This window comes from Lutra lutra, chromosome 9, assembly GCF_902655055.1.
Source record: "Lutra lutra chromosome 9, mLutLut1.2, whole genome shotgun sequence".
In the NCBI taxonomy this organism is placed as follows: Eukaryota; Metazoa; Chordata; class Mammalia; order Carnivora; family Mustelidae; genus Lutra; species Lutra lutra.
In genome coordinates this window covers 130,771,368-130,798,687 of record NC_062286.1, presented here as the reverse complement: position 1 = coordinate 130,798,687, position 27,320 = coordinate 130,771,368, and the positions used below count along the sequence as shown (strand labels likewise).

The 27,320-nt window shown below is 49.1% G+C and overlaps 1 protein-coding gene and 1 long non-coding RNA gene across 16 annotated transcripts in view; one reads left to right on the top strand and one right to left on the bottom strand.

Annotated features, from left to right (window-relative positions):
- The first annotated feature begins 4,064 nt into the window (after window positions 1–4,064).
- Window positions 4,065–27,320, top strand: part of ZMYND8 (zinc finger MYND-type containing 8) — a 143,970-nt gene continuing 120,714 nt past the window's right edge. For 2 of the 15 annotated variants that reach the window (XM_047744038.1, XM_047744030.1), the window contains exon 1: window positions 16,613–16,719. In XM_047744038.1, coding sequence (XP_047599994.1) covers window positions 16,631–16,719 — 89 coding nt within the window. In that variant the 5' untranslated portion in view covers window positions 16,613–16,630. The other 13 variants (XM_047744050.1, XM_047744049.1, XM_047744036.1 and 10 more) reach the window with 12 other exon arrangements.
- Window positions 16,708–19,401, bottom strand: LOC125108347 (uncharacterized). Its single transcript, XR_007129880.1, has 3 exons — window positions 19,207–19,401; window positions 18,695–18,780; window positions 16,708–16,840 (listed from the first exon to the last, which is right to left on the bottom strand). It is a non-coding gene; the product is annotated as an uncharacterized LOC125108347 (long non-coding RNA).

Sequence of the window (27,320 nt, the reverse complement as noted above, 5' to 3'; positions counted from 1 at the left end):
TCTGAGATCATTTGAGACATCGCATCAAGAAAGGTTGGTCAAAGGGACGCCTGGGTGGCTCAGTGGGTTAAGCCGCTGCCTTCGGCTCAGGTCATGATCTCAGGGTCCTGGGATCGAGTCCCGCATCGGGCTCTCTGCTCAGCAGGGAGCCTGCTTCCCTCTCTCTCTCTCTCTCTGCCTGCCTCTCCGTCTACTTGTGATCTCTCTCTGTCAAATAAATAAATAAAATCTTTAAAAAAAAAAAAAAGAAAAGAAAAAAGAAAGGTTGGTCAAGTTCATAGGGCGCCTGGGTGGCTCAGTGGGTTAAGCCGCTGCCTTCGGCTCAGGTCATGATCCCGGGGTCCTGGGATCAGGCCCCGCATCGGGCTCTCTGCTCAGAAGGGAGCCTGCTTCCTTTTCTTTCTCTGCCTGCCTCTCTGCCTACTTGTGATCTCTGTCTGTCAAATAAATAAATAAAATCACTAAAAAAAAAAAAAAAAAAGAGGGGCGCCTAGGTGGCTCAGTGGGTTAAGCCGCTGCCTTCGGCTCAGGTCATGATCCCAGGTCCTGGGTTCGAGCCCCACATCGGGCTTTCTGCTCAGCAGGGAGCCTGCTTCCTCCTCTCTTTCTGCCTGCCTCTCTGCCTACTTGTGATTTCTCTCTGTCAAATAAATAAATAAAATCTCTAAAAAAAAAAAGAAAAAGAAAAAGAAAAAGTTTGGTCAAGTCCTGCGTGTCAGTCACCTGAATCACAGTGGCCACCATATTCTCAGGACCTTCACCCGGCCTGACTGGTCAGGAGCATTTGATGAGGAGGTCCACTGCTTCCTCCTTCAAACACTTGCTTCCTGGGGTCTTAGGACACCCCTGTCCTGATTCTTATCCCCTGTCACTGGAAACTTCTCATCATCTTTTTGGCTCACTGTAGCCGAAACTTCTAGCTGTGGAGAGCCCCAGGGACTGGCCCTTGGACCGTCCTCTTGTCCCTAGAACCCCCTGTTCTAGATCATATATTGGTATTGTGGCTTTTTTTTTTCCTTTTAAAGGTGTTATTTTTTTTTTTAAGATTTTATTTATTTATTTGACAGACAGAGATTACAAGTAGGCAGAGAGGCAGGCAGAGAGAGAGGAGGAAGCAGGCTTCCTGCTGAGCAGAGAGCCTGATGTGGGGCTCGATCCCAGGACTCTGAGATCATGACCTGAGCCAAAGGCAGAGGCTTTAACCCACTGAGCCACCCAGGCACCCCTTAAAGGTGTTATTTTTAAGTAATCTCTACACCCAAGATGGGGCTTGAACTCATAACCCTGAGGACGAGTGACACATGCTCTACTGACTAATCGGGCCAGGCGCCCCTCTATTCTGTCTTTTGATACCATCTACATGCTGATGCCGCCCACATTTATGCCCCACTGCAAACTCCCCCTGCACCCCATTATCCAGTAGCCTCTGGGACGGCTCCACCCAGAGGACTATTACCTTCTCCCTCCCCTCCCCTGGTCTCCCCCAGCCTGCCCTCCTGCTGCTGTTCCATCCTGTGGGCTCCACCCCTGTCCTCCTGGCTGTTCTGGCCAAACACCACCCCCCCCCCCAGCCCTGCTCCCCAAGCCGCCCATGCCTCTCTCCCACCCTGTCAGCTGAGCTTTCCAAGTAGAGCTGGAACCTTCTCCCCCATCACAGTCTCCATCCTCTCTGAGCCACCTTCACCTCAGGCCTAGAATATTCCAACAGCCTCCTTGCTGGTCTCCCTCCTCTGCCCTTGCCCCCTCAGTCAATCTGTTCCCAACCCCACTGCCAAGTTAACCACTCAGAACATGTCAGTCTGTCTCTCTTCTCTACTGAAAAGCTGCCAGTGATTCCCTGTCTTATTTGGAATGAAAACGGAGCTCCTTCGAACAGCGACCATGTTTGAAAAAAGCCCACCTGGGGCACCTGGGTGGCTCAGTGGGTTAAGCTTCTGCCTTCCGCTCAGGTCATGATCTCACGGTCCTGGGATCGAGCCCTGCAGTTGGGCTCTCAGCTCTCTGCCTGCCTCTCTGCCTACTTGTGATCTCTCTCTCTCTCTCTGTTAAATAAACGAATAAAATCTTTTAAAATAATAAAAAATAAATAAATAAGGCCCACCTGTCCTTCTGTCCCTCCCTTCCTGGGTAGCCTCTGACCTCATCCACCACTATTTCTTCCAGAACCTTCCAGTCCAGCGAGCTCCCTATTCCCGCAGCCTCAGCACTGTGCACTTGCACACAGGTGCACAGAGAGATTCAGGATGTGCTTCTCAGCCTCGTGCTGGGACGTTTGGGGCTGTCCTGGGCACTGTGTGACCGTCAGCATGAGGATTCCTGGCCATTCCCTGTGAGTGTCTGTAACACCTCCCTGTCTCCAGAAATTGCCAAACATGGGAGGCAAAATCGCCCCAGGCTAGAAACCACTCCACCTGCAAGGCCCTCCCCAGGCACCCCCTCACTTCATTCAGGCCCTGACTTAGCGGCTTCCTCCCTACTGTGGCCTCTGCCTACCCTGATTATCACTGCTGCCCACCCCAACTCCCCACCTCCATTGCTGCTCTACTTTTCCTCCATAGTCCTCATCATCATTTTTTGTTTATTATCTGTCTCTTCTTCTTCTTTTTTTTTTTAAAGATTTTGTTCATTTATTTATTTGACAGAGAGATCACAAGTAGGCAGAAAGGCAGGCAGAGAGAGGGGGAAGCAGGCTTCCAGCTGAGCAGAGAGCCCAATGCGGGACTTGATCCCAGGACCCTGAGATCATGACCTTCAGCAGAAGGCAGAGGCCTCAATCCACTGAGCCACCCAGGCGCCCCTATCTGTCTCTTCTTAATAGGCCATAAGCTTTTAAAAGCCAAGGATCTTTGTCTTTGTCTGCTGCATTCACGCTGTGTCCGCAGCACTTACAGCAGGACCTGGCACATAATAGACACTCAATAAATACTTCTTGAAGGAGCAAATAAACTCGAGGTCTTGTAACAGCTGTGCGAACATGAGACCATGGCCTTGAGAGACTCGTGTTCCCATGTGGGTGCTGGGAGTCAACAGAAGAGTAAAGCCCATGCAGTGGGCAGGTGGTGATCAGAGCAAGGAAGAGAAATAAAGCAGGTGTACTGGTTTCCCAGCACTGCCTAACAAATCACCACAACCTGGGTGGCCGGAAACAACAGATACTTACTGTGTCATCATTCTGGAAGCCAGAAGTCTGAAACCGAACTGTGGGCTGGGCCCTGAAGAAGAATGCTTCTAGCCCCTTTCTTGCTTCTGCTAGGTTGCAGGCAACTGTGGCTCTCCTTGCCTTGTAAGACGCCTCACTCCAAGGCCGTGCCTTCATAAGACCTTGCTGTGCTTTTCTTCATATTGTCTCTCCTCTGTGCCTGTCCGTCTCCGTGTCCAAATTTCCCCGTTATATAAAGACATCTGTCATATTGGATTAGGGTCACCCTCCTGACCCCATTTTAACTTGATTATTTCTGTAAAGATCCTATTTCCGAAAAGGCCCCAATCTAAGCGATTGGCGTGGGGATGCAGGTTGAACATATCTTTTTCTGGGGTGACACAGTTCAACCTGCCAGCAGCAGGGACTGTGTTTGAAGGGTGCTGCTTCAGGGAGGGTCGGGGGAAGGCCTCTGAGTCGGTGGCATTTGAGCGGAGTCCTGAATGAAGAGGCCTGTGGACATCTGCAGGAAGGGCGTTCCAGGCAGAGGGAACGGCCAGTGCAAAGAATTGGGATCAAGATGCCAGCCTCACAACGCTGTGAGGGCTCAGTGGCTTAATAGATGAAAAAATCGGCTGGCACGCAGTCAGCCAGCAGTCAGGATTATTGCTATTATCTATCCTGTCCCCAGGCTTCGCCCCAGCGCTGGCTGTGGGGCTGGGGTTCCAGAGTGAACTGGTCAGACAGCATCTGGTCTCGGTGGTGCTGAGGGCCTCGCTGGGGAGACCCAGAGCCAACAAGTCAATAAACAAGAGGAGCATGTGGTGTGATTGCTGATAACCTCCGTGCTCAGGACAGCAGCGTGATGTCATAGAGGGTGACTGCTGGGTGGGGCTGGGCATCTCCGGATAAAGCCTCTCAGAGAAGCTCAAGGATCTCTCCAGATGAGCACGTCGGTAGCGGAAGTCCATGGAGAAACGTCCCATGGTCAGGCTGAGATCCATGACCAGGCTGGCATTGGTCATAGGGGAAGCGCCCCAAAGGTAAGAACCTAATGAAAATGCCTCCAAGTCACTTCTGGTTAATTACAAGGAGCATGAATCCCAATGAAATGGGTCTCAAACCCTCAACTGTTATATCATCCCTCATGGCCATCTCATCCCTAGCACCGAATAAAGAAAACATTGGTGGGAAATAGAAAATAATTCCCTGAGTCAGACCCCAGCATTCATGTCGGACTTCAAGTCCAGATGGGGGCCATTAAGAACAGGTACAGGGGGTGCCCTTGTTTACCCGGTGGCTGATTCTCCGGAGAGTTATTCAGCAAGTCCATCCTGTAGCTCTGTGTTCTCAAAGGGTTCTCTGGGTTGGATTCAACACATCTCCCCAGATACCCTAGAAAATCCTTTTCTCCTGGGAATTCATTTATTCCCTTAACTGTTTCAGGGCAATTTGCCAGCAAATGGTAGGGTATGGCAGGTGTTTAATGACTACTAAAAACAACTGTGGTGAATTAAGTTCTCAAGGTCCCTTCTTCTCAGCGAGAAAACAACCAGCATGGCTGTTTTGACATTCCAAGGTCGTGTTTCTTGCCTTTTGAGGCTACATTTTGTTGTTTTGCTTCATTTCGGACCCATTTAAGCTTAACCATCCCTTCCCCCACCCCCACCCCCAACCCCCTTGTAGTTGGTGCCATGGAGAGAGCAAGGAAGGCAGATCTAGGCTCAAGACCCAGCACATGGAGAGAGACAGAAAGAAAGGGAGACGGGAAAAGCACACAAGAGTCTTCACCCTCTTACCATGTCATGGAGACTCTGGTGGGCTTGTATCACTGGTTCCGTAAACATTTATGCAGCGCCTAATAAGGACCAGGCTCTGCTGGGCTCTGGGCAGGGGGTCGATCCCCAAACCCAAAGACAAGTCTCTGTCCTTCTGTAGCTTCCAATTTACTGCATAGTCACATCCGATAGAGAGGCAAGAAAGGCTTTTAGTAGGAGAATCCTGAAGACTGGGGACTTGGCTTACTGGCCCTTCCTTGAATTAATGGTCCTCAGTTTTCCGCCTCTGTAAAATGTATTCAGCCATCCTTGCTGCATAACTCACAGAGAGCCGGATGCGGGGCTCGATCCTAGGACCCTGGGACCATGACCCAAGCCGAAGGCAGAGGCTTTAACCCACTGAGCCACCCAGGCGCCCCTGTAGCTTCCTTTTGTAACCCAGGCCCCCCATCAGGCTCCAGGGTTCTGACATCCACATTAAAACTTGACTTTGCTCATGCTTTGACTTGAGAATTAGAGATCTGATCATCCTTGGAGTTGACTCATGTGGCCATTTCCTGCTCAACATTCACCAAATTACTTTTGAGCACCTGCTATGTGCGGGACAGATACAGAATTGGGCAAAACAGACACTAAATAAGAAACCAATCAGGGAATTTGTACCCAGTTACTAAACATGTAGTAGGTATTAAATCATGATCGCCATAAGCACCATGAGGGAAACATACAGTAGGGTGACTGTGTCTGATTTATTGGGAAGTGGGTCCACAGAGCCTACCCTGAAGACATTAATTTTGTATTGGGTTTTGAAGGATGAGTAGGAGTTACCTTATAACAACAGTGATAACTAAGTGGTGCCAAACACCGCTAAATAACCTTTTTTTGCTACAGGAACTAATTTAGTTCTGATGACACACTGGGAGGCGTTACCCACATTGTAAAGGCTCAGAGAGGTTAAGTTACTTGCACAAGGTCACACAGTGAAAGAATGGAAGTATAAGGATTTGAACCCAGCCAGCCTGGCCTCAGAACCTTCCATGCACTGGGAGCCCAGAGAGCAAGCTGCAGAAGAGAATCCCGCAGGCCTGCGAAAGCTTAGTGAAGAATTTGAGACTTTGGCCTGAGAACAATGGGAAACCTTTGAAGGGGTTTAGAGGTGGGGGTGGGGAGGGGGGTGTGTCCTGGCCCAAATTGAAATTTCAAAAGATCCCTCTGGCCACTCAGGGTGGGGGATGGGATCAGCCTGGAGCCCGGGGGCTGGTGGGAGGCTGTTCCCTTCCTGCCCAGATAACAGATAATGGTGGCTCTGGAGCCAGCCCGCAGCTCTGCAGAATGGAGCTACGCGGCCGGAGTCGGCGATGGAAGCAGCTCAGGTAAATCTCACAGAGCTCTGGGCTGGGAGGTGGGAGTGGGAGAGGTCAAGGGTGACATTCAAGTCTGGGACTTCAGAACTGCACGGGAAGTGCCTGGGAGGGAGCTTGGTGGCCCAAGAGCTCCTGGGAGTTGGGTTTGGGTCAGACTGCCCCGTGTCTGAGATTTCTTTGTCTCTGCTGTGTTTTTGTTGTTGTTTGGCTACATCAGCTCCTGGTTGCCTTGGAGTTTCAGCCTGTTTTGGTCCCCATCTCTGTAATGGTAGTTTCTTGGGATGTTAGAGGCCGAGAGGGCTTGGACTTCCATTTTTCTTGCGAACATCTTGCTTTTCCAGATGGGCAGAGGACCTCATCTTTCTGTGCTTCGGTTTCCTCATCTGCAAAAGGAGGGCAGGAACACCTCGTTCGTAGAGTTGTCGGGACGGGACGATTCAGTTAATTAATACAGGAAGTGTGCTCAGAACAATGCCGGGCGTGCAAAGGCCCCACCGGCGCCCGCCCCTCTTCTGAGGCCGAGATGCTGGTGCTGATGCTGATGGTGTTGTCATGACAATGAGGTTGGTGGAGGCAGGGGTGGCTGTAGGAGGAAGTTGAAGCCCATAGAAGTCACTCCAGTCACTTAGCAAGTTTATGTTTGGTACCTGGTTGTAAGCAGACTGTTTAAAAGGCATGTACAGGGACGCCTCGGTGGCTCCAATGGTTGAGCCTCTGCCTTAGGGTCAGGTCATGATCCCAGGGCCCTGGGATCGAGTCCCATATCGGGACTCGGTGGGGAGCCTGCTTCTCCCTCTACCTGCCGTTCTCCCTCTACAGCCGCTCCTCCTGCTTGTGCTCCCCACCCACCGACAAATAAGTAAATAAAATCTTAAAAAAAGTATGTACAGAAGCCCGAGGAATTACATTCACTCCAGTGAACAGACATTGATGAGACTCCCCAGTGCCAGCCCTGCTTTAGACTCTGGGGTCACGCCAGGGAATATGAAAACAACAAGCTTCCTTGAAAAGCAAATGCAGCGCTGCGTTTCAGAATGTGCTAAGTGCTGGGAAGAAAAGGAAACCACTTTTGTGAGAGGATGTGATCCCAGGGGGCCTCGAGGAGGAGGTGACATTGGGTCCAGGACCCAAAGCAGAAAGGGCCTGTGCAAAGGTCCATAAGGGGTGCGTTCTAGTTGGTAGGAGAAAACTGGCACATTTTGAGAACCCTAAGATAGGTCAAGGTGGCTGGAGTGCGGTGAACAATTGAGGGGGAGAATTAGCTGATTTATATTTCTACATATTGAAATAGGTTGAAATTACTGGTATTTGACCTTTTAAATTCAGGTACAAAGGACACCTGGGTGTCTCAGTTAAGCATCAACCTTTGGCTCAGGTCATGATCCCACCCAGAGTCAGCTCAGCGGGAAGCCTGCTTCTCCCTCTCCCACTCCCCCTGCGTGTATTCCCTCTGTCTGTCAAGTAAATAAAATCTTTAAATAAAATAAATAAATTCATGTACAAATTCTGACTACGATTCTACCTGATAGATTCAGCAAAAGGGGCAAAGCCAAGTTAGGGAATTAGGGCCACGGCCGGTCTATTGAAGATCTCTTATAGAAACTGCTTTGTGGAAGAAGGAAAAAGAGTCAGTGAACAAATACTTACTGAGCAACTACTGTGCCCCAGGCCTGTGCTGGCCCAGGGAGTACTGGTGAATGGGTACACAAAGTCCCTGCCTCTGTACACAGACACACAGTCCACAAAGGAATAAGGTGCTTTACATATTGTGCTAAGTCCTAGGAAAGCAGTAACAGGCTGATGTCCCAGGAAACAGACAGGATTCGGTATCCGATGGGTGGTCAGGAAAGGCCCCTCGGAAGGGGTGACATTTGCAGTGAGACCTGAGTCATGAGGGGAAGCCACCATGCGATCTAACTCGGTCCAGGTGGAGGAGACAGCCAGTGCTCAGAACCTGAGGTAGGAATAAGCCTGGAAACGTAGAGGTGGGGGAGGTTGGGGGAAGAGCTGAGGAAGGAGGCCCGCAGAGCCTGAGGGGGTTGTGGGGGCGGGGGTGGGGTAGGGGGTGGGGTGGAGGGTGTGGGTCACCTGTGATGCATCGGAGAGCAGGGACTGGCCCCCACAGCACTCTGCAGGCCCGGTTCAGAGAAAGCATTTTCTTCTGAAAGCGAGATTGCAAAGGGTTTCTGTAAAGGACCATAGTAGTGTAGGCTTTGAGGGCCATGTCTGGTCTCTGTTGCAACTAACTATTTGACCCTGGTCTTGTCACTGGAGTGTAGCCCTAGATAACAAATAAATGAACGCCTGTGCTGGTGTGCCTGGAAAACTTGACTTGCAGACACTACAAAATTTGGAGTTCATTAATTTATGCATGCTCCAAATTACTTTTATGATTTTTTCAACCATTTTTTTTAAAGATTTTATTTATTTGATAGAGATCGCAAGTAGGCAGAGAGGCAAGGCAGAGAGAGGGGGAAGCAGGCTCCCCACTGTGCAGAGAGCCCGATGCGGGGCTCGATCCCAGAACCCCAGGATCACGACCCGAGCTGAAGGCAGAGGATTTATTTTTTATTTTTTTTTAAAGATTTTATTTATTTATTTGACAGAGAGAGATCACAAGTAGACAGGAGCAGGCAGAGAGAGAGGGAAGCAGGCTCCCTGCTGAGCAGAGAGCCCGATGCAAGGCTTGATCCCAGGACCCCAGGATCATGACCCAAGCTGAAGGCAGAGGCTTAACCCACTGAGCCACCCAGGCTCCCAAGGCAGAGGATTTAACACACTGAGCCACCCAGGTCCCCCTCTTAAACCATTTTTATTATTATTATTTTTAAATTTTTATTTATTTATTTATTTGCTTGTTTTTTAAGATTTTAAAATTTTATTTATTTGACAGACAGAGATCACAAGTAGGCCGAGAGGCAGGCAGAGAGAGAGAGAGAGAGGAGGAAGCAGGTTCCCTGTTCAGGGAGCCCGATGCAGGGCTGGATCCCAGGATTTTGGGATCATGACCTGAGCTGAAGGCAGAGGCTTTAGCCCACTGAGCCACCCAGGTGCCCCTCTTCAACCATTTTAAAAAAGATTTTATTTTATTCATTTTTTTAAAAAAGATTTTATTTATTCATTTGAGAGAGAGAGAGAATGAGCAGGGGGAGGGGCAGAGGGAGAGGGAGAAGCAGACTCCCCACTATGCAGGGAGGCATATGTGGAGCTCTATCCCAGGACCCTGAGATTGCTGCTGGAGCCCAAGGCAGAGGCTTAACCAACTGAGCCACCCAGGTGCCCCTAAATGTTTTATTTTAAAGTAATCTCTACACCCAACGTGGGGGCTTGAACTGTCCCTCCATCCCCAAGGTCAAGATTTGCATGCTTTACCAACTGAGCCAGCCCAGGGTCCCTTTTTTTGACCATTTTAAAATGTGAGAAGCCATTTTTAGCTTGAGGGCCAGAGGGCAACAGGTGGTTGGGCAGGTGATGTGGCCCGAAGGCTGGAGTTCATGGACTCCTGTGCTGAAGTCATGGGAAGCCTTCGGAGGGTTTTGAGCAGGGGATTGAAAGGTTGTGATTTAAAATGCGAAGGTATAGGGGTGCCTGGCTGGCCTAGTAGGTGGGCATGCGACTCTTGATCTTATCTTGACCCCCACATTGGGGTAGAGTTTATTTAAAAGAAAAAGAAAAGAAAATGGGAAGGTATGAAGGCTCAGCATGATGCTAGAAAGTGGATGTAACCATGCAGAATGGAGCCGCCGTTTTGTTAGTTGTTCGTTAAGCACTGAGTTCCCTTAATAGTCACGGTGCTGCGGAAGGGGACCCATGACCTGTAAGACACAGTTCTATACTCCCGGAGTTCATAACCTAACAGGAACGACTCAAGACCGAGATCCAAATGCAAGTTCAAGGTCAAAAGAGAGGACCCCCCCCCCCACCGCAAAAAAAGTAGTAGTTGCATTGGAAAACAGCAAGGTGGCAGACAGGTGGCTGCTGGAGTGGAGTGGGGGAGGGTGTGGAATGGGCGGGAGTTGAGGGAGGGCAGGCGCAGTATTTGGGATTTTATCCTAAGTGAGTTGGGAAGGCCCTGGCAGGTATTTTAAAGCTGTGATAAAATATAAATGATAAAAAAATTTGTCATTTGAACCACCTTAAGGTATACAGGCCAGTGGTGTCAAGACCTTTCACAGTGTCGTACAGCCCCCGCTGTCTTGACCCAGAGCTTCCTCATCACCCCAGAAGGGAAATCTCTACCCATTTTTTTAGAACATTTTATTTATTCATTTATTTATTCATGCAAGCTTGCAGGAGCAGGGATAGGGCAGAGGGAGAGGGACAGGCAGACACCCCTCTGAATACGGAACCCCATGCAGCGCAACACCCCAACATGGGGCTGGATCCCAGGCCCCCAAGATCATGACCTGAGCTGAAGGTAGACACTTAACCGGCTGAGCCACCCAGGTACCCCAGAATCTCAGTACCCATTAAGCAGTCACTCCTCATCCCTCCGTCTCCCCAGGCGCTGGTAACCTTCTGCCTTACGTCTCTATATCTCTATGGATTTGCCTATTCTGGACATTTCATAGAAATGGAATCCTAGATATGTGGCTTTTGTTGTCTGTCTTCCTAGACAAAGCATCATGATTTCAAGGTTCATTCATGTTCTTCTGTGTCAGTGTTTCATTCCTTTCTATGGCTGAATAATAGTATTCCCTTGTGCGGAATACTTAGCCATTGGTTGATCCATTTATCCACTGATGGACAATGGGGTTGTTTCCACCTTTCGGCGGTATCATGAATAGGGTGGCCCATGGAAGGCTTTGAACAGGCAGGTGATGTCTTGTTACCGGATCCCTCCGGCAGGAGACCAGTTAGAACAGGATTCAAAGCCTTGACTTAACAGTGTGTGATTCCCTGGGGAGGATAGAACATGTACTCCTGGGAACCAGGGCAGAATTCCCAGGCATTTCTATGGTGAAGGATCGGGAGCTGCTAGGGACAGGCAGGAGCAGTCTTATAAATGGGATGGCGGCACTCATCAAAGGGATTAGGTGACTAGCAGATGAAACACCTTTAGAAAACACTGAGGCCCAGTGCCCAGGCTGGCCCATGGTTGGGACTGAGAGGGCTTTTTGGGGTGATTGATTCTGGGGACCGAACTGGGGAGCTCGGCGGAGGGGTCAGGCTGAGGGAGTCAAGAAGTTGGGTTTGCTTTGCTCAGTGGGAGGTCCCAGCAGCCCCCATGCCGAGAAGCCCCCCCCCCCCCCCCCCCCCCCCCCGCCACAGGCTGGGAGGGGTATGTGCTCTGCTGGTGTGGGAGGTCAAGAGCCTGAGAAAGCAGGAGAGACACTGGACAGGAGGTGCCACCTGGGTTTGTAGGGTGGCTGTTATCCCAGTAAGTGACACATGGAGGAAGAATCATGGTGGGTCCTACTTGGGACACACTTTCCAGCTTCACTGAAAAATAGAGGGAGATGAGGAGGGAGAGTCAAGTATGGAGTCAGATACAGAGGTCCTGATGGAGGGGAGTCAGGGTTGCATGAATTGGAGAATTGCTGAAGGTTTTACGGGAAACAGCAGGAAAACTGATAGCAGCCGTTTGTTTTGAAGTGCTTTGTTTGGCAGGTGCATGGAAATGTAAAGGCGGGGGTGGGGGGGTATGGAAAGGTAAAGAACATTCTGGAATATTTTGAGTCTGAGTAGTGGAAGGATTGCAGATGGAATGGTGACCTTGTCCCTGACTTTACCTCCATGCTCAACTCCTCTGCACCTCATTTCATGGCAGCCACACTTGGCCTTTTTTTGTGTCTCAGAAATAACCAAGTTACCAAGCTCAGACTTGCCTCAGGGCCTTTGTACCTGCTATTCCCACCACCAAGAAAGTTCTTACCGCCTTTAGCTCAAATGTCACAGGCTCACTGGAGCCCTTCTTACCTGTCTAAAGCAGACGCCCCCCACTTCCTATCCAGTCACTTCTCTCTACCCTTCACCCTGTTTTGTTTTTCTTCATAGCATCGATCTCAATTGGCTCTTTTGCCTCTTTCATGTACTCATTTAATTGCGCGTAACCTCTCCTCTGTTCAACCTACAGTTCCTTGAAAGCAAGAGCAAAGGACATAAGTCTGGTGCTTCCAGGTAGAGGAAGTGCTCCACATCTCTTTGTAGGCTGCCTTTTTTTTTTTTTTTTTTTTTTTTTAAAGATTTTATTTATTTATTTGACAGAGAGAAATCACAAGTAAGCAGAGAGGCAGGCAGAGAGAGAGAGAGGAGGAAGCAGGCTCCCTGCTGAGCAGTAAGCCCGATGTGGGGCTCGAACCCAGGACCTGGGATCATGACCTGAGCCAAAGGCAGCGGCTTAACCCACTGAGCCACCCAGGCGCCCCTATTTGTAGGCTGCCTTGATCAGCAGCGAGAAAATGCGGGTTCAGGAGTTAGACACGAGATTTGGGGTTCAGGGAAGAGGTCAGACCCGGATACTAGATTTGGAATCTGTTGTGGCACTAGACAAAATGGTTTCAAGGAAAGCAAAATCATCCAACATTTCTTGAGCAGGTACTCCATGCCTGTGTTAAATCATCCCCACACTGTCTGATGGAGGGACGGTGATCCCGTTTCACAGACTTGGAACTGAGGCACAAAAAAAGCAAAATCACTTGCTAAAGTTCCTTAGGTAGGAAGCTTGGACCCCTACCCCTGCCCCACCCCCAACAGGCTGGCTCTAGAGGCCACACAGACAGTCGGATGGCCAAGAGAGAGCAGATTCTGAAGGAAGAGAAGGTTCAGCACTTGGAGGTGCAGTCGCTGGGCAGGCCAGTATTTTGGAACCTCTGACGTGTCTGACATCAGATGTTACTTAGCAGGAGATCTAACCAGGAGACTTAACAGGAGACTAACCAGCCTGTTGATGTTGGGTCTTGGAAGTGAATGAGGACTTTTTTTCCTTTTAAAAGATATTACTGTTCAAAAGAATTTATTTTAACCAGCTGCGTACAAATATGAAATGAACACGCTTTATGTATTTTATGTAACTCATTATTAATGAGGGCATGTGTATGACCATCCAGCTAATTCAAAGATGGAGTCAAAGCCGGCCTCATACAGGAAATGCTGACATGAATTTAGGAATAGATTCAATAATTAGCAAGACTCCCCAATATCCACAAGCCAATAATCAGTTGCATTCCAGGGACTACATTTGCATGTCTATGGATGGGAGCCTTTGCATTAGTATTAGCCTTCTGCCAGTGTCAGAGCTGTAAAAAGGCCAGAAACAATGAAAGGTGCAGGTGATCCAATGGGGATACCTGGATGGGCCGCCCACTAATCTTTCTTTGGCTAGGTCCATAGTCTTCCAGAATTTTCCTAATATCACATTTACTAATTTATTTTTGAAGAAGTAATACATTCATGTGGTTGAAATTCAAAAGGTATATAAGAGAAAAAAATCTCCTTCCCATTCCTGACCCCTCCCCACCCAGTACCCCTTGGATGCAAAGTGTTAGCAATTTCTTTTTTTTTTTTTTTTTAAGATTTTATTTATTTATTTGTCAGAGAGAGAGAGGGAGAGAGATCGAGCAAGCACAGGCAGGCAGAGGCAGAGGGAGAAGCAGGCTCCCTGCCCAGCAAGGAGCCCAATGTGGGACTCGATCCCAGGCCGCTGGGATCATGACTTGAGCCGAAGGCAGCCGCTTAACCAACTAAGCCACCCAGGCGTCCCTGTTAGCAATTTCTTTTTTTTTTTTTAAGATTTTATTTATTTATTTGACAGAGAGAGATCACAAGTAGACAGAGAGGCAGGCAGAGAGAGAGAGAGGGAAGCAGGCTCCCTGCTGAGCAGAGAGCCCGATGCGGGACTCGATCCCAGGACCCTGAGATCATGACCCGAGCGGAAGGCAGCGGCTTAACCCACTGAGCCACCCAGGCGCCCCTGTTAGGAATTTCTTAAGTATGCTTCCAAGAAATCTAGTACATAATAAGCAAACCTTTTTTTTTTTAAATATTTTTTAAAAAAGATTTTATTTATTTATTTGACCAAGAGAGACACACAGTGAGAGAGGAAACAGAAGCAAGGGGAGTGGGGAGAGGGAGAAGAGGGCTTCCCGCTGAGCAGGGAGCCCGATGTGGGGCTCGCTCCCAGGACCCTTCGACCTGAGTCAAAGACGGATGCTTAGTGACTGAGCCTCCCAGGTGCCCCCTTTTAAGATTTTTTTAAAGATTTAATTTATTTAAGATTTTATTTATTTGACACAGATTGAGAGAGAGAGAGAGTGAGTGAGCGCGCGCACAAGCAGGGGGAGCTACAGAGGGAGAAGCAGGTTCCAGGTGGAGCAGGGAGCCCAATGTGGGGCTCGATCCCAGGACCCCGGGATCACACCTGAACTGAAGGCCAAGGCTTAACCGACTGAGCCACACAGGTGCCTGAGAAGCTTTCTTAGTAGGAGGGGACTATTGATAGTTCCTCAGCTTCCTCATCAAGGAAATGGGTTGATGAATATATGGTGAATATATGGGGTCCATCTTGCAGGTTTGGGAGGATAAGTGCTTGGAATAGCACCGGACACAAAGCTTGGAGCGTGCCAGCCAGTGGGATTTATCCTTACCCTCCTTTGGAAATTTTGATGTTGAGAAAAGGAAGAAAAATGACTTGGAAGCCTCCAGAAATTTCCTTTTTAAGAGTAATCAGAGGGACGTGGGAACAGCAACTGCATGAGTGCTCACTGTGTCTTGTGTGGCGACTTGTGCTTGACCACCCTGATGCAGTGAATTTCCGGGTGGGTATTATTATTGCTCCCATTGTACGGATGAGGAAATCAAGGCACGGAGAATTCCGTACCTCAAGCCAGGCAGGGCAGCTGGCTAGTGGGGCAGAAAGATTCACACCCAGACATCAGACAGTCTGATGCCCACAGCCACGCACTCAGTCACTGCACGGTTCTGCTGCTTGATGTGGAAAGAGAAAAGGTTAACGTGGAAGAAGACGGCTGTGAGGCGGGGGGAGGCATCTGGGAGGGCTCGGGGCGGGGAAGACATGGTGATGGCAGAGGAGAAGGCAGGAAGGCGGATATGTGTAGGCCCAGGAGGAAACAGGGCTTGTATTAGGTGGCTTGGGGAGCAGGGGAGATGGTCTGGGGAGGGGAAGTAGGAGAGCAACGGGGAAGGGCTGGAGGAGGGAGGGGATGGTTAGGCGGTGGAAAGAACAGATGGAGGAGGCTCAGGGTGGCGGGAGGAGAGCGAGCAGAGTGAGCCCTGGGAGCGGAGTCACAGTGGAGTCAGCGATCAGGAGCAGGGCACTGATCTGGTGGGCCATTTTTACCACTTGAGTGGGATCTACTGATGGGTTTTGAGCAGAGAAAGGATGAGGTCTGACTTCTTAGCAAAGGATTGCTTGCAGCCTGCGCATGTGTGTAAATACTCCAGTTTCTTCCCAGTCTAACTCCCCTGCCCCCGTTCAGGTAGGAGACCAGGAGCTGGTGCTCAGGTGGGAGACCAGTGCACCCGTCCAGGTGGGAGGTGGTGTTTAATTGAGCTCTGCCACTTGTAGGGCACAAAGGTGAAGAATTTCACACCAGGCTCTGCCTTCCTAAAGCTCTCGGTTTACAGCAGGCTTTCTTAGCCTTGGCGTTAGTGATACTCAGGGCTGGCTAGTTCTCTGTCATGGGGGGTGGGGGGGGGAGCTGTCCTGTGTTTGGAAGAGTGTTTAGGACCCTCTAGATCCTAGTAGCAGCCCCCTTCCTCCAGATGGGACAGCCTAAAATGTCTCCTGACATTGCCACTGGTCTAGTGGGACAAAGAAACAAACAGGAAATAAACACGTGCTCCTCTTTCCATAACGGTAATTGCTGGGGACAAAAAGAGCAGGTCAGGGGAGGTCCTGAATCATCGTCCTTCTGATTCTCCTTTTCTTCCTGCATCCCTTAAGTCTCTCCGCACCCGCACCGCGGCCATCTGCCTGATGGTCATGCACCCCGCACCCCTCCCCTCCTCTCCACCTGCCCTTTCCTCCTCCCTCCACTTTTTGGATCCTACCAACCAGCCCCTCCTAGGAAGAAGTTTAAAAAAAAAAAAAAAAGCCTTCCGGAGGGCACCTCTTCTCCAAGGTAGGGACAAGTCCTAATTACGTCTTTGTGGCTGTAACATGACTCGGTCAGTTCCATGCTCTGAAGGTGAGCCCTTCTGTCACCATGCCTGAAGCCGGCCTCGGTTCCAATTGGCCAAAAAATAACAAAACAAAACAAGATATTTAAAACACTTCCCTGCCTCAGTCCCGCCCGTTTCACATAACGGACGGGCGGCCTGCTGCTAGCTCGAGGCAGATAACTCGGAGTGTGCTTATTTTCCCAGTCCGGGAGCGGGCTATCTTCGGGATGCAGCTTGCCGACGCTGTTCCTCCCGCTGCTCGGCTGGCTGCAGGCCAGCGGGAGTGGAGAGCCGTTTCGGCGAGGCCTCCTCGGCAGTAAGTTGCCTGGGGAAGGGAGCCGGGTCAGCCCTTCCTCTCCTTTGAGGCCAGCTTTATCACTGAGACACTCCGTCTGGCTTCCGTAAGCCTGATTCTGTCTCCTGATTCTCTCCACCCCCTGGGAATATTAAGAGAGACATGTTTTTAATCTCTTTTTATTAGTTCATTGCTTATTAATTTCCCTACCTCAGCACTGTGGACATTTTGGACAGCATAATTCCTTGTCGTGGGGTGTCTGTTCCTTGCTGTAGGATGTTTAGCAATGTTCCCTGATCTCAACCCACCAGATGCCAATAGCACCTCTCCCCCCAAGTGTGACAGCCCCCAAGTCTCCAGACATTGCCACATATCCCCTGGGGGGTGGCGGCTAACCCACCCCTAGCTGAGAACCACTGATTTCCAGGAATATAAAAAACCTCATTTTAGAGATGGCAGAGTGCTTAACATCTTGCTGGAGGCTTGTAGGGAGAGAGGAGCTTTCTCTGGGCTTTAAATGAGTCTGAGCTGAAGGTCTCCCAGCTCCATCATTCAGTACTTAAAAAAACTTATTCTCAAAGGAGTCCATTTCCTCAAAGAAGACACAGATCCTGCTGTTCTTGGGTAGATTTTAGCTTTGTTTCTGCTCTGCTTGGCTTGGCTTCTCTTCTCTCCTTTTCCTTAGAGGAAGGTGAAGGTACCGAGTTTAGGGCTGTGGAGTTCTAACTAGGTTGGAAATCTGGTCTTGGGCACCTGCCAGCTGTGTGACCTTGTGCTTCTCACTTCACCTCTCTGGGCTGGGTTGCAAATCTCCCAACAATACTCCGTACCTCATGGAGTTATCAGTGCAAAGTGATGATTTTTGCACTGTACCGGGCCCAGGGCAAGCATGCTGGGGCTGTTGGGGCTACTTTGCGCAGGGGGGTGTTTGAGAAGGGCCACAGAATGATCTCTGGATGGAGGTTGGCAACATTGGTTTATTTCTGGCCTATCAGCCACATTCCATCAAGCACAGGATTGGCCCTTAGTAGGCCTGCCCCAGGCTTCCTTTTCAATCCCTGTCCCTCCCAGGATTCCATCTGCCACCATACCTTTGTCTCTGTCCCCAGCCCAACCGCTGTCTTTCTGATAACCTCAGACCTACCCGAATGCCAATAGCATTCCTCAGACGGAGCAGAGCAGAGCTGCCGGAGTACGTCGCTGCTTCCTGCTCTTTGCCCCAGAAAACATTTCAAGTGATCAAGTGATCAGAGGGGGGTGGGGGAGGCGAGCAGGACGCTGCAGCTGCTTATACAGCAGCTTTAATCCCGGGTTAAAATCCACCACGAGCACCAGTGGCGAGCACCAGTGGCGTATTTCATTTCCTCATTGGGTCATGAAGCTGGTGGCCCACGAGATCTGCCACAGACTCAGAGACATGTCTCTTCCCCCAAAAGCTGCACCCGCAGAGGTAGACAAGTGTTCCCTCGGGGATGGTGGGGGAGGGCTGCTGCCCACGCCACCAGGAGTGACAGCACAACAGCACCGTCTGATTTAGCTCCGGCCTCCGCCTCTTGTCCCTGACTTGGTGTCCCTGTACTCGGTTCCACCCTCAGGAAGAGGGGGCCCCTCCCTTCTAGTGAGGCCCAGGCCTGTTGTCCCAAGTGCTGGACCCTTGTCAGGCCTGGTGATGGAGGTGTCCCTCCCTGCATCTGGGCCTCTTCCAGTACACAACAGCAACAAAATCCCCTTCCTTTTCATAAAGCTGGACCCTGGCCCTGCGGTACGTTCTGTGTGGATTCCTGGCTTGTTCTTGTTTGATATAAAAGATTCCCAGCCAGGAAGAATTTATGTGCACGAGGTGGGCATCTGTTGTCCATGTGGGGGGGGGTGGGGGCAGGGAGAGCAGTCGATCAGCGCTACGTTTTCTTTGTGGGAACGAACAGTGTGGGACCAGAAAGCCCACGAGTCCTAATTTTAGGAGGAGAGGGGAGACTTTATTGGGCCATAGTTTTACCTCCTGGCATATGGCTGCGTCCCCTCTGGAAGCTTTCTCCGGCCTCTGAAGAATGGTGTTTATTTAGCTTCTGTTGTTCCAGCTTGCTGTTTAAAAAAAAAAAAAAAAAAAATCTTGTTAATTAAGCACCTTGTCTTTGAGGGGGAAAAAATGCAAGCAAGCAAGCATGGGCATTTTAAGATCCTTCTGCATTTGCCTTTTCTTTCTCAGGGTACAGACCAACTACAAAGGCAGCTTTCGGGAGGAAACAGGCAAAGACCTCCTGATACTATTGAAATGGGTGGAATTATAAGTAGCTCTGAAAAACTAGTTAATATTTTACTGGGGAGCAGTGCCAGAGATGGGGGTGGGGGGCTGCCAAGAGTAGGTCTGTGTGTGAAGTCGCTATTCCATCTGCCTTAGGGGACGAAAAGAAGCCGTTCTCTGTGGAAATAAATTTAAGCAAGAATCCTTATAAAGCTCATGGGATTTGTCTGCCCACCGAGGGCCCAGTTCCCCAAGAACATACATACAGGGATGATTGTGGCAGGAAGGGCTAAGCTGAGGGTGTAGGCCTGGCTAATAATGGGGGTTCTTGTTCCCTCGCTGGGCTTGACATCTTTCTTTCTCCCTCTGGATTTAAATGGCTTCTCAGACCGAGAGGCACTGCCTGTGCCCTGGATTCAGAAGGTACACGCCTCCTTGGGAAGCAAAGGCGAGAGACAGCGGCTCACTCTCTCTCTCTCTTTCTGCATCTGCCGGGAGAGCTGCAGCTGGTATTTTTCCACAGGCCTTTTTTGCGATCTCAGGGCCTAGTTTTTCCCAGCCAGGCCCAGAGTCCGAGAGAGGGTTAATAGGCAGGAAGCTGAAGGCATTGCAGACTAATACGGAAGTCAGATTTTTGTTTAACTGACAGGTTTAGCAGGCCTCAGTGGTGGGGGAGGGGGCCGGGAGGGGAAGGGAAGTTTGTAGATCTAGGCATGTGGCCTGCTAGGAGCGCATTTGGCTTTTCTTAGGGTAAGGACGGAGAGGGGGGCCCCCATTGGCATCCTGGCAGGGAGGCAGGAACCCATTTTGGTTTTCCTTTGAGTCCTGGGTGAGGGGGGGTTGGTGAGAAGTTAGATTCTCCGCGGGCAAATGGCTCTCTGGCCTGCTTTTCCAGGAGGCGATCTGACAATGACTATGCAAACTTGACCACTCTGCTCCCCCCCTTCTTCCCAAGCAGCCTGAGTGCTCTCCTCTGAGAAGCCAGGGCTGCCCTGCAGCGATTTCCGGGCTCGGCTGTCCTGTCTCTGTTCCCTCAGCTCCTCAGAGGCCTGCCTCAAACCCCTTTTTCTTAATCCCCGCTGGCTGTTTTCCTGGGGCTCCCCACTCCTCCGCTTCCCTCTGCCCTCCCCCACCTCTCCTCCCCCTTCCGGGGGAGAACCACTCTGCTGGATTGTTCTAGAAAAGGGCCAGGCTTCCTCCAGCCAAGAGCCGCTTCTGTGGGGGCAGGTGAGGGTGAGCCCTTTCAGCTCACCCCAAAAACTCCCTTCCCAGTGGCATCCGGGCCTCAGGCTTTGCTGGAGCAGGTCAGGCTGGCTGCACTGGTTTGCCCGTGCCGGGAAATCGAGCCAGGGTGTGGGAGAAGTGCGTCTGGGGGCCCCTTTCCCAAGTTTTTCTTGCAGCAAAAGGCCTAGCTTAGCCTGTCTTTTTCTATGCACAGGATGGCTCTTGCTCACCAGAGCCTCACAAAGATAATCGCTCAGGAAGTGTTTCAGCCAATCCCGGGCGGCCTTACACTCCGATTTGCCGGGGCAGCCAATCGGGGATGAGCTTTTATTAGGCGGCCAGATCATCAAGCCGAAGTGCCAAACCCTTTTTCTGTGAGAACTAGGAGCCTGTCCTCCATGTTTTATAAGTATTGACATTACACAGTGTTAACAATGCATCCACAGAGGTAAGCTCGACTTTTTAACCATCTTTTCTCCCCCTCCCTCTGAGACATCCGAATTGTGGGCGAGCAGTGTGATTTCTCTGTGGCTGGCCGTGCCACACTCACCCCCACAGCACTTAGGTTAACTTGGAACTGTTTAGAGAGAATTTTTTTGCTTTCTTGGGTCACATGGCTAAGTAGCCATTAGCCATAGCTTGATTTTGCAAACTAGCAAAGGCCTGGCACACCTTTTCTTCACCAGGACATGGTGTTTCTGGAATAGTTTGAAGCTAGATCCTGGAATGCCAAAAAAGAAGCCTTTTTTTTTTTTTTTTCCCCCTTCCTCTTCTCTCTCTTTCTCTGTCTCTGTCTCTGTCTCTGTCTCTCTCTCAGCAGTTCTCCCCCACCCCCCCCCCCCCTGCACTATTGTCTTCTCCTGTGTCACATGCCTGCTGGGGGAAGAAAATGGAAGGTAAGCAAGCAGGCTCCTCTCCAAGGAGAGCTCATGGCAGACAGCAAAGCAGGCAAGTTTACCTCTCCAAAGAGGTTCTGGGAAGGCTGGAGTAAGTTCTGACAAGAGAGGACGTGTGTTTTAAAAAGAACCAAGCCCTCAGCAGAGCAGTGCTAAGGAGAGATCCTGGCTCCTGGGGCCTAGGTGGGTGATGGTGTGTCTTCATGGTCTGTTCTCTCCCTGTAGGGCTGCTGCACTTGAAACTACATTGTTCAGCCTTTTTTCCTGACTTCTGTTGATACAGAGTGTTCTTCTGCAAGCCAGCCTACAGCCAGCAAATGTTTCTGAAAGTGTTTTCTAGGCTTTGGAGGAAGTTTTTGGAGTAGGGATGGGGATGGGGGGGGGGCTGTGTGTAGAGGGGGAGGGAGGTTGGACAACATCCTGCAACAAATCTGTGAGGACTCTTTTTGAATTCCTCAGCTTTCTACTCTTGCATGATTTTCAATGAACTAATGCATCTTTTCTCCTTGTTTTCATTTTCTTTTCCCTCTTTTACATTGTATCCTCCTCTGTCCTCCTGGGTGATGGAGCGCAGAGGAAATGAAATCCTATCTGTGGCTCATGACAGCATTCCATATTCAGTTGTTGGGTTGTGTTGTTGTGTGTGTGTGTGTTTAATAATCCCATGTAACTTTAAAAAAAATTTCCTTTTTGATCAAGTCCCAAATCTGCCAGCCTGTTCTCTCTTCTTAACTGTGGAAAAATGAGACGGTTGCTTGAACATTTGTTGGGTAAGTAAAGCAATCCATTTCCTCTGTGACCATGTATAAAGAGTTTGACGGACATTTGGGGTCTGTTTGTAACAGAGGGTCTTGGCTACAGCAATTGGTGGTGGTGGTGGTGGTGGGGCTTTCATTAGCAGGAACCAAATAAGGGCTTTTTAATAGTGTCTTGATTTTAGGTGACTGTTTGAATCCACTGTTTTTCCTGATAACCTGCTGCTAGGATTGAAGATCACACTTCCTGTTTTCCCTCAGACAGGGGAGAAATGTTCAGTTCATTGTGACTTGACTGGAGACCTTTAATTGGGATTGTGTGGATGTTAGCTAGAACTCTGGGTAGGTGATCTGCTTGTGAAATGTAACGACAGTGCTTGTTCTTAGTGTCAGAGCCTGAAACATGGGTGAGGGCAGAACCTGGTAGTGGTGGTGGTGTGTGGGGGCAGGGATGTCAGCACTCCTTTTAGGGTACTTGTAGTGTAAAATCCCACCCACCAGCAAACTTGGTTTGCTTTGGGACTCCTTGCACAACAGATTTGGCCTTTTCCAAGCCTGACCCACACATCTGTATGCACGCTTGCCTTTACTTATGATTTATTTCTCACTTTTTACCCTTCCCCTGATCTCTTAATGCTGTAGCTAGAACTTACGAGTGGGGAAAAAAAAGTAGACGCTTGTTTGGCGTTAGCTTCGGAATTTGCCCAGAAGTTCACTACATAAATTTCCAGCCTGGAGACCAATCTAGCATGACTGTAAATGCTGGAGATATATTCAGTTGTTGTGTTATGCCAACTTTATGGAGTCAGTAATCTGTTTTCCTTTAAGTTCGTGTCCAGGCACCCACCTTTTAGCATCAGTAGGAAAAAGGCTCACTTAATAACGAGAAATGTACCAGTTCTGAGTTAAGAAAAGTCAGTGCGAGGCCAGCTTTTCGAGTTAAGAAGTGCAGGCAGTTAATGATGTTGTGTACTTAAAACTGAACAGTGCTACTATCCCACACAAGTCAGTCCAGACACTTAGCTATTTTCTTTGTTCTTATCTCCTGGCTGTAAATGGAAATTACATATTGAGGTTCTTGTGGCCTCCCTAGAAGCAGTATCTAATCACAAGACTCCTGGTTTGGTGCCTTCAACGTTTGCATAATGGTGTGTTTGTTGGGCTGGAAGGAAACCTAAGGGCAAGGCATTTGTCCTTTAAAAGCTTGCATTAAAATGGCTCCCACAGGTTTTGCAAAGCCAAGGTCTGTTTTCATATGTGCAGTCCTAGCAAGTTCCCAGCCCTGGACCAAGCTGGCCGCTTTCCTCTGGTACTGTGGCCACCACCAAGCATGAGTCTGTAAAAAGTTAATTGCTTCCAAAGTAGCTTATTTCCTAGTTTCACTAAGGTGGTGGTGGGGGGAATGTTTGCATTGCAGCAGGACTAGGTAGGGACAGCAGTGCTGGCTTTAAAGAGCAGCCCAATAGGGCTCCTCTCTCCAGCCTTTGAACCAATAGACTTGGAGGAAAGGTTACAGATTGACAAGTGGAGTGGCCAGACTGAGAAGGGGCCTTCTGGAAGTTTCTACCATCTTTGTTCCTTTTAGGAGAAGCCTCTCTGCCAAGCTGAAGAGTTTCCTACATTCCAGTCCCGGGGCATTCCCGCCTCACCGCCCACTGCCCACCCCCCCCCACCACCCTCTTTTTCTTTTTTACATCAAGGTAGAGTGATCTTCTGCCCCAATTATAAATTTCAGAGGGAGGCACGGAACTTGGGCTGTTTCCCGTTTTCCTTCTGCCTCCTCAGTCCCTAAAGAGGATGCATCACAGCTGCAAGGAACAGACAGACAACACTGGAGCTTTTGATTCTTCTCCCTCTCTCTCTCTCTCTTTTTTTTTTTTTCCTTCAAGACCCTCCAGGATGGATTCACTTTTCTGCTTTGGGAAATTAAGTGGCATTCACATGGGGGAGGGGGAGTAACTGCTTTTATTAGCTCCAGAAAATGGTCAGTGTTCTGTCTGTAACTAGGAATTAATTATATATAATCACTCAGTAAACTTTCTACAGAGTTTTTCTAATTGCTGCGCATGAACATAGTTCGCCTGGTGGAGCTGCGTCCAGTTACTTTTATAATTAACAGCTCAAAGATTTGAGTCAGAAAGAAAGAAACAATGGGGCCTCTTGGATTATAAATTAAGGATGAAAACAATGGCTTTTTCTCTTTCTTTCTTTTCTTTTCTTTTTTTCTGTCCTGTAACCCCTTTTCTCTTAAACAAAACATTCCCCCTTTTCTTTCCCTGGGAGAACCGTGAGGGAAAAACTTCTTCAGGTCTTAAATAGGAGAAGGGGGGAAAATGAGTCACGTTTTAAAAAGCCGGGAGGACAGTAACCCAGAAACCCTGGAGGCAAAGGTAGGTTTTTTTTAAAAAGTCCACCACTTCCAATGTGTGATCTCTTTGTTTCTTCTGCCTTCTTTCTCCTTCTCTCTCCTGTGGCAGAGGCAACAAACATTTGTCTGCCGAGAGGCCCCAGATCTGGCTTTGCCTCCGGTTGACCCTGGAAAGAAAGGTACATGCAGAAGGGGCCTGGCCACCCCACAGCAGAGACTTAGGAAGGGAGTCCGTCTAGAAGTCCTTTCTCCTTGATCTTAAATGCAAAACAAGTGAGGATTCACCCTTGGCTCCAGGTTGCCAAGGCTCTGCTGCCCTTCCCCCCACTCCCCACTCTCCTTACAGATAAACAAGCGGGCGGGAGCCATGTCAGCAGTGCGGCTGGCTTTGCTGTCAGCCTGTCCCTCCTCATCAAGATTACCTACCTACCGGCCGGCGAGGAGCCAACCTCCCGTCCTTGCCCTGGCACAGCCTTGGGCACCATGCCCTCCTTTCTCCCCTGGAGCTAAAAAGCAGTCACCTTGAAACTCCCCACTCAGCGCCAGAGTGGTGAGGCCAATTCTCAGACCTGTACCAGTAAACTACATTGCCCACTGCAAGGCTGCTAGTTCGGCCTCTGAAAGCGGGTTTTGCAAAACCCGTTGTTAATTTTCAGGGCTCTGTTGGGGGTGGACAAAAGTCTGATTTGTGAGTATCCCGTGCATTGGCTAAGCCAGTGTTTGACTGTTTTCTTCTCCTCTGCAGACGCAGATTGTCTTTCCTTGAGGTTAACTGTCTTAGGACCGGCTGGGTGTTTGGTGGCCGTTTTCAGGCTTATAAACAGCCTTTTTCTTTTCCCTTGGCCTCAGAACAGGGGTGCAGCCCTCTAGTTTGGTTTTTCAGATGGCTGCTGTCCTTGCCACACTTTCCTTTCACCTAGCTCCTTGTTGGTAGGGATGCAGAGCTGGTTTCTGATGTATCAAGAAGGGGGAATGGGCTTCCTCCCCCTCCCCAGCTTGCTCCCTTTAACATTTTTGCATTTGTGGAGACACCTGTCTGCCTGCCTTTTAAGCCACAGGGCTGCAGAATTCCTAACCTCCCACCCACCCAATTTGAGGGCAAGCGGGCCCCCATCTTCAGAGCCTCGTGTGGAAGGCTCAGGATCTAAAAGGAAAGGGTTTTCCTCAGGAACCTGTGACTTCACAAACTCCCCCTGTCACACTGCAGATTTTTTTCTTTTTTTTTTTTTAAGCTTCTAAACGTTGGGTTGTTGGTGTCCTTTGGTTGAGTTTTTCCTAGTTCTGATATTTAGGAAGGTGGCTTTGAAACTGGCAGGGCTGCTTCCACAAGAGAGCCGCAGCTATTGAACAACCTGCTACCATTTTAGCTTCAATACAGGAATGAGGCAGTGTTGCCAGACGCCATTTTAAGAATCCTGCATAAATAGCTTAGCTCCCGATGACTCTGCCTGTTTTAGGTGAGTGTTACATAAAGCTGCTCTGCTAACCATTCCCTTCCCCCCACCCCCCCCCAATTTAAAAAAAAATTAATTGCAGATTTAGGGAAGCATGGTTTTCTTATTTTGATGTTCACTCTTTTGTGATCTAGCAGAGGAAGATGTTGTGTCTTGGGGATTAAATATTTCTTGCAGCCTGGACCAGTTTGGTATTTTGAATGAAAGTAAAAAGCTACAGGAAAAGTCCTTGCGAATGATGCATGATTCTTGGAATTGCCGTGCGATGAGAGCTTCCTCTGTAGAACTAGAGTCTTGTGCATGCTGGTTATATATTCTAGCTGGATTAGATATCCTTGGTTAAAAGTCAAATATTAGGGGCACTTGGGGAAAGGAAATGTCTGGGCATTGTGTATTCAGGCTTTTTTTTTTTTTTTTCTTTTTTCTCTCCTGTCAAAACTAGATGTTTTTTTCTTTCTTTCTCTCTCTCTTCTGGAAAGTGTTGAGGGGATGGCATTCCTGGGACTTACGGACCAGCCCTGAGCCCTCAGAATTAATAATCAGAGGGCTTAAAACATCTTGGAGGTGATGCACTTCTGCTGCAACTTTTAATTGCTCTTTTTCAATGCGTGCAGGTTAAGAAGCAAGCCTGGGTTTTCTTGCTCAGGCACTGGGGGACACATCTTTTATTCTTTCTGGGACCGGACGGGCAAGTCTTGGTTGTATTTGCAGACGCTGTTATTTCTTCTTTAATTGCCTGAAACGTATCAGTTTGTGAAATCCAGAGGCAAGTGACGTAGGGCAAATGTGAGTGCGAGAGGGGTGGCAGTGGGAACAGACAGTGTACACAACTAGTTGATGGTGTATTTTCCTATTGGGGTGAAAGGCTGTTGTTCGGTTTTCAGCTAATTTACCCTTTTCTTTAGTGGGCCCCCAGCTCCCCAGTGGACCTTAAAATAAAAAAAAAGTAACGTCAGTTTGAAACAAGGGCTTGTTGTTCCATTGTTTTTGATTTAAATAATTGTGGTTGCTGGAAGCTAGCAGATAGGAAAGATGCTGTGTATTTTCTAAGACTTTAATGTGTTAATGACAGGAGTTCAAAGTCTTTTCTCCAGGTGCAGCTGCCTTTCCTTTTTAACAATTATTGTTATTTGACTTTTTTTTTTCTTCCCTCCAAATGACTGAACAGTTTTTAACCTAAATTGACCATGATCTGTGGGCCATTCAGACAGGTACAGATCTTTTCTCACTACCACTTTTGATGTAATAGTCATAATTTTTTTTCCTTAATAACATATCAGTCCTTAATATTCAACCAAAAAAAAAAAAAAAAAAACAAAAAACAACAACCACCAAAAAAAAAAACTGAGATCAGTGGTGTAGAAAAAAGGAAGTCCCTTTAGATGTGGCTGTTCAGTATGACTCATTTTGCATTCTGGTCTTTGCTCTTGTAAGTGAAGTTTTTTTCCCTTTTAACGCAGAGACACTGCAATTTCCTTTAGTCAAATGCAAGTTATTGTGTGTGTGTGTGTGTGTGTGTGTGCGGCGCGCGCGCGCGTGCATGTGTGTGCATAGGTTCCCTTTGAAAGGATGGCTTGCTGATTTGCGAGAAAAGATGGTTTTCTGAAATTGTGCTCGAAATCCTTGGCTGAAGCTGGTGGTGCTATTGCTAAAGTTAGGTGATTATGGGGCCCACTTGTAATA